The sequence below is a fragment of the Solanum lycopersicum genome, chromosome 1, assembly GCF_036512215.1.
Source record: "Solanum lycopersicum chromosome 1, SLM_r2.1".
Taxonomy (NCBI): Eukaryota; Viridiplantae; Streptophyta; class Magnoliopsida; order Solanales; family Solanaceae; genus Solanum; species Solanum lycopersicum.
The window spans coordinates 75,552,433-75,558,714 of NC_090800.1; the positions used below are offsets into that span (position 1 = coordinate 75,552,433).

The 6,282-nt window shown below is 34.0% G+C and overlaps 1 protein-coding gene across 1 annotated transcript; it reads right to left on the reverse strand.

The window, feature by feature from the left end:
• On the reverse strand, nt 1-6,282 carry LOC101261156 (ribonucleoside-diphosphate reductase small chain A-like). Its single transcript, XM_004229406.5, has 9 exons — nt 5,783-6,282; nt 3,527-3,687; nt 2,672-2,720; nt 2,405-2,531; nt 1,867-1,932; nt 1,636-1,752; nt 1,302-1,464; nt 1,136-1,206; nt 1-664 (listed from the first exon to the last, which is right to left on the reverse strand). Exons 1-9 carry the CDS (start codon nt 5,934-5,936, stop codon nt 550-552), a joined length of 1,023 nt encoding a protein of 340 aa, XP_004229454.1. The 5' UTR covers nt 5,937-6,282; the 3' UTR covers nt 1-549.

Sequence of the window (6,282 nt, forward strand, 5' to 3'; positions counted from 1 at the left end):
TAAATAAACTGTGGACTGATACATTTACTGTACTAGCTTAAGTTACAAAAATGGAAACCACATCATATGTGAATAGTCTTGACACAATCACATTAAGGCTAAATGAAGGAAAAAAGAGAACAAAATTCCATGCAAGAAAGATATAATGTCACTTCCCAAGACCCATATTTTGTCTAAAGGAAAGGAATATTTATGATGATATGGATAAAAAGCAATAACTAAAAGTGGACATGAAGTGAAAACCAAATGATGATTAAGCCAATCCACCTAAAAGATGATTTTTCAATACCTTTACCCCTACTTGGCAACAAGTGTATGGACAATTAGTTTCACATAGTTTTCAAAGTCTACTCAATACTCATTAACTACCAAAACCATCATGTCTGGCAAATAAACTTTACTTTTTCTTCAAATGAAGGCAATCAATTGCCCTCCTAAAAGTGATCAGAAAAAGGTATGGACTATTAACAATATGATCTTTGATGAATAATATTACCATAAAAAGAATGCCATCTTTCAGCATCAAGGTGATACCAGGGAAAAAAAACTCTAGAAGTCTTCATCCAGTTTGAACTCAAAATTCTTGCCATTGTCTTGCAAGCTTGACATCACAGAAGCCTTCTGATAGTCAGCAACTCTTCTCTCAAAGAAGTTGGATTTGCCCCTACACAGTCATAGTCCAAATTAGAAACTATAAACATGCTATCAAATTAGATCACAAAGGAAATAGTACTAGCCCTTCGGGTTAAGTTCAAGTGGAAAATGTCGATGGAGTTGGGACTTAGGTCACAGGTTCGAGACCTATGACATGTGAACTTAGTCTGGTATTTAAATCGATAAAGGTAGAGGGATGGGCCTATTATCCCTGAGCTTTGAAGGCTGCTCTTGACGCTAAGGTTGGCCCCAGATGGATTTCTCGGTCATAAAGAAAAAAGAAAAAACTAGTCAATAGGCCCCAGTAAAGAAGGTGGCGGACGGATAATCATATTTAGTTAAAAAAATCAATTTGCTTAATCACTTCACGGATCCTATCTAAAAATTTGTCCAGCCATTACATGTATAGTATACTTCTAAAGATGATGCATAATTTCTGCAAAACAGAATCAGAACCAACTTTGTATGCAATGACACTTACTGAAGAGAAATAAATTCCATCCAATCAAAAGGGTTTCCAACATTATACTTCTTGTCGTACCCTAAGGCAACCTGAAGTAAAGATTAACAAACTTGTTAGTTCACGGAAAAAGATTAATTAGTAATTACATCCATCCTCAAACAAAAAGTGCAAAGTGATTTAGTACCAGGAGGTGATCAGCAACAAACTTTATGTACTGACTCATTAGTTCTGCATTCATGCCAATCAATGCACAGGGAAGGGCATCACAGACAAATTCAGTTTCAATTTCAACCGCTTCATGCACAATTTGATGAACCTTTTGCCTAGTCAATTGATTTCGCATAATACTGGACAACAGAGATTAGTTAAATCACATCAGATTATGTCCATCAAGTTATTCCCTCTCACTATTACTGAGAAGAGAGAAAGAAAAGAGAGAGAATTTGTGGGGGATGGGTAATGTGTATTAGTTGAAACATTTCTACCTAAGTAGATAATGACATCTCGACATATTCTACCTATATAGAAGGCAAGCAAAGTCACGGTGGAGACCCTCATCCTTAGAAATGAGCACATTTGAGTAAGCCAATCCTGGCATCAACCCTCTCTTTTTCAGCCAAAAGATAGCACAAAAGCTGCGAAGAAAATAAGTTACAGCAGGCAATGTCAATCTTCAATACTACTAGTAAGCAACATAAATAATCAGTCTTAGTGGAATCGTGCAGACTAATAATGATTTAGCAGCATACCTTCCTGAAAAGAAAATTCCTTCAACACATGCAAAAGCTACAAGCCTCTCAGCAAATGAGCTGGAACTGCACGAAGAAAGTAAAAGATGCACAGTTAGTAAAGTCGATGTTGGTCATCAATAATAGATTTCTAAAGATTGAAATGGCATATAGAAGTGTCATTTTTGCACAGGCATAGCTTCAGAAACTGAAAGGCTAAATAATATAAATCTATCAAACAAACTCCCGACAAAAATAAGGAAAATAAAAAAGAAAGCAGCAAACGCGGCTATTGGATCAGTAGAACTATAAACAAGAAGTATTTCAGTCATTAGTTCATATAAATATTGCAAATCAAAGATGAGCATTTTTTGGGAATGAAGGAGAAACAATGTACCATGTCCCAAATAGTCTTTTTCCCTTTTGATAAGGTACTATGTCCTAGATAGTTAAAAAAAATTAGTTGTTTCTCATATTGCTAACTTATATTGAGGGTCTTTAAGTATTTTCATTAAGTGCAGCAATGTTACAACCATGCATAGCAAAGATGAACTGTTACCTCTGTATCCAATTCAAAGCCCACTTGGCCTTTTGTGAGACACAAGGAATGCTGTCAATTGCATTAAAAAGTTTATTTTTCTGCCTTGGGTCCTTGATAAAAGCGTCCAGAAGCAAGCTGTACATCTCTATAAGTAAGTGGAGAAGCTCTAATCAGACATCAAAGAGTACATACTACGAACCCCTTACTTATGTTAAGAGGATAAAAAAGCTACTAAGACAAGGAAAAAAACATGCTGACCACACACACATAGTTAGAAAGCTCTACCCGAGTGAATATTTTCCATTGCAATTTGAAAACCATAAAATGCGCGTGCCTGCAGAAAGAAGAATGATTTGTCTGTAAAGTAAAACCATCTTACAGGACATATATACGCAAAACACCTAAAATATTGTTTCCTACCTCCAAACATTACCTATTATCAGACGATTTGTGAAAGATAGGCGCTCAAATGAAAAATATTTCTTACAAATTTCATTATAAGGAATGTTAAATATTGGAGAAAATGCATCAATGGCTGTCTGACGATCAAAATCACTCGCATATTATGGGCAACTACTCAGATCAGCCAGTGATATTGATATGCATTAATCTAGGGACAATAACAATAAGCAGATTAATATAAATACCCTCTTTCCCAATAACACGGAGTTTTCAGGTTTTACTGAAGTTATATCACCCTATAATTTTTTTAGACGCTGAAGGTAATCTTTCTGTATGGTGCTTCAACTATCCTATTTCATTTCAGTTATTTAGAAGTGGAAGAGCTAGCAGTGAAGAACCAACCAAAACATTTCTGAAGTGTTATTCCTACAATATTAGATCTTTATTCAAAAAACAACTGATTATTAATACCATGTTATTCATATAATTATTCTTGAGTACTAAACTGTAAAGTTCATGAAAACAAGGACACTGAGATAAAGCAAACCGTTTGAAACAGACGATTATTCAATGTGAAGGAAATTATTCATGAGTACTAAACTGTAAAGTTCATGAAAAACAAGGACACTGAGATAAAGGAAACCGTTTGAAACAGACGATTATTCAATGTGAAGGAGCATTACTCTGATCTTTTTTAATTTAAGAATAGAGATATGCAGAAGAATTTAGCCAATTCACCTCTTGAATTTGCACATCGTTCAGAAATCTAGCAGCCAAATTTTCCAAAACAATTCCATCTGATGCGGCAAAAAATGCCAAAACATGACTGATGAAGTGCTTTTCAGATTCAGATAAGGCTTCCCAATGCTGAATATCCTCAGAGAGGTCAACCTCCTCAACTGTACCACATATATTGGAGAGAGAGGAGACAGATGTTAGATCAGTACATGGTACAGCTACAGAAACAGCCAAATGTATGAATATGCAGTAATAAGCAAACTATTTATCTGCAGAAGACAGGTTATTATCTCCTCCTTTGCATTAGTAATTAGCAAGGGAAAAAGGTCTGAAAAATACTCCAACTTTGGCCGAAATTGTTGTTACGATACCGAACTTTAGAAAAAACCTTTTACCCCTGAACTATTTGATAATGCATTTTAAAGGTATATATATGCCCACGTGGACACATTATTTTTTATAATTATGCAATATTTATGATGTCCACAAGGGCACATATATACCTTTAAAATACATTTATTAAATAGTTCAGGGGTAAAAGGTCTTTTCTAAAGTTCGGCATCGTAACAACAATCTCGGCCAAAATTCAGATACATTTCAGAGCTATACAAACTTTAAAACTATGCAAAGAATGAGATAACAATCCAATGAAGTTCAAAAAAAGCTACAGAAGTAACCTAAAGAAACATTTACCACTTCACAAGAAACAACATGAACTTCTAGCATGACTTGTTTCAAAATGAAAAAGTAAATTAAAAAATAAGCCAAAATTGATCTCCCTAAATATCAGAACAAAATTCCCCTTGATTGATCCAATTGCCTACCGTCATTTCTAGCTTTATCCATTACGGATACATTTAAATTTGCCAACCAATAAAACGCATGATCCCTCACTGGGGAGGCGGTTACAACTTCTGTGCTCATAACGAGTCAAATATCATTTAGCCTGGAAAGTTAAACCAATTCTTCAGCAGAACATGAGGTTCAGTTCTGGAATCTGGACATTCTGAAAAAAATAGAAATCCCTTAACACCCAAACTGAAAAGTTTTGCTACTTCTTCAGCTATACCCCCTCGCAGCCTTCTTGAAGGACATTAATATATACATAAGCATGTGTATTTTTATTCCTAATATTAGGATGGTTCGGAGAGTCAGAGGTCTAGCTTTTCAACAAGACTATGGCAAGCTTTATTGGTCAAGGCCCCCCTTTAACATGAAACATAAAAAGTGGGAAACAGAGAGCTAATTCTTAACACATTCAACAACAAAAAAGCAACAGAATAGAACAAAGAGTGGATTTCTCAGGCCTTTTGCAAAGGAATAAACATCAATTCAAGTGGGGAATTTTGTTTTCCCCATCGACCTATTTGCAGAATTCAATTGTTTTTGTTTAAAAAAATTCTATATTTCCATTTTATTTACTGGAATAAATACATCTAGAGGAATTAGCTTATCGACTCACCGAACAATACTATAAGACCATGCATCCTGCCTATATTTGTACAGGCTCCATAGCAATAACATATTTTTGTTCAGGCATTTCTCTTATAATCTCAATATATAGGGGTTCATCACGCCTATAATTGTCTCTGTCTTCTCTTAGAGGGAGGGATGGTACTATTGAGGGGTTTATGTGACACATTTTCTACATCATGTTACACTTAGCTGTATTTTAACAATTACTAGGTATTGCCCGAATTTTCTTAGCTTGCTTACCAAATACTAGAAAATAAGTAAGCAACCCACTTGTTTTCGAAAGAAAGTATTTTCTAGACAATCATTTTCCTTCCTATCAAACACATCCAAAATTTCACAATTCACATGCCCAACTCAGAATATAGATGACTGACAGTGAAAAACATGGAAAAAACAAATAAAGCAACAATTTTTTTAAAAAAATATTGGAACTCCAAATATACACATTATCAGCAACCATTTAAGCAGAGCAAATTTTACAGGAAAAAGTCATCAACTCATCATAAACAAACAAATAGGTGTAAGTGATATGAATAACTGAAAAAACACAAATTTTCATAATCAATTCAGACACATACAAATAATTCAACCAAATTCCAATATTGACAAACACAAAAAAAGGGGAAACAAACAACACAATACCAGCCAAGAAAACCATATAAAGCAACAAACTTTGCAGAAAAACAGAACACATGATGAACAAATAAAGTACAGTAACACAATTTTGCATAACTATCTCATGAAAAAAAAAAAAGCAAGAACAAAAAATATAGGGATTACCAGACCAGAAACTGGCTACTGCTTTCTTGTACATTTCCCAAAGTTGTGGATATCTAATAGGAAAGGTGCAGTACTTTTGTGATTGTTCTTTCAAGATTGGTTCTTCTTCTTCTTCTTGCAACAAACTTTCTGTTTCATTTTTCAAAGAACCCATTTTTTTTTTCCAACTTCCCCTCTTAATCTTATCCAAATTTCGTATCTTTACCACACTTTATCGATAAACTAAACAAGTTTAAATGTGAAATTGAAAGGTTTTTTCTTGGCTTATGAAGAGAAAAAAAAATACCCTACAAAACCCTCCCGCAATATTTTATAAACCGACTGGTTTTGGTAGTTACTTCTAACTCTTCTTTCACTTTTGAAAAACCAAGAAAATATCTGGATATTGAGATTTTGTGAAACTCTAGCGCGCTTAATTATAATGAATACTCTATTATATATTTAATTATAGTTTTTAGATAATTATTCAATTTTAATTTGATAAATATTTTGTATATTTA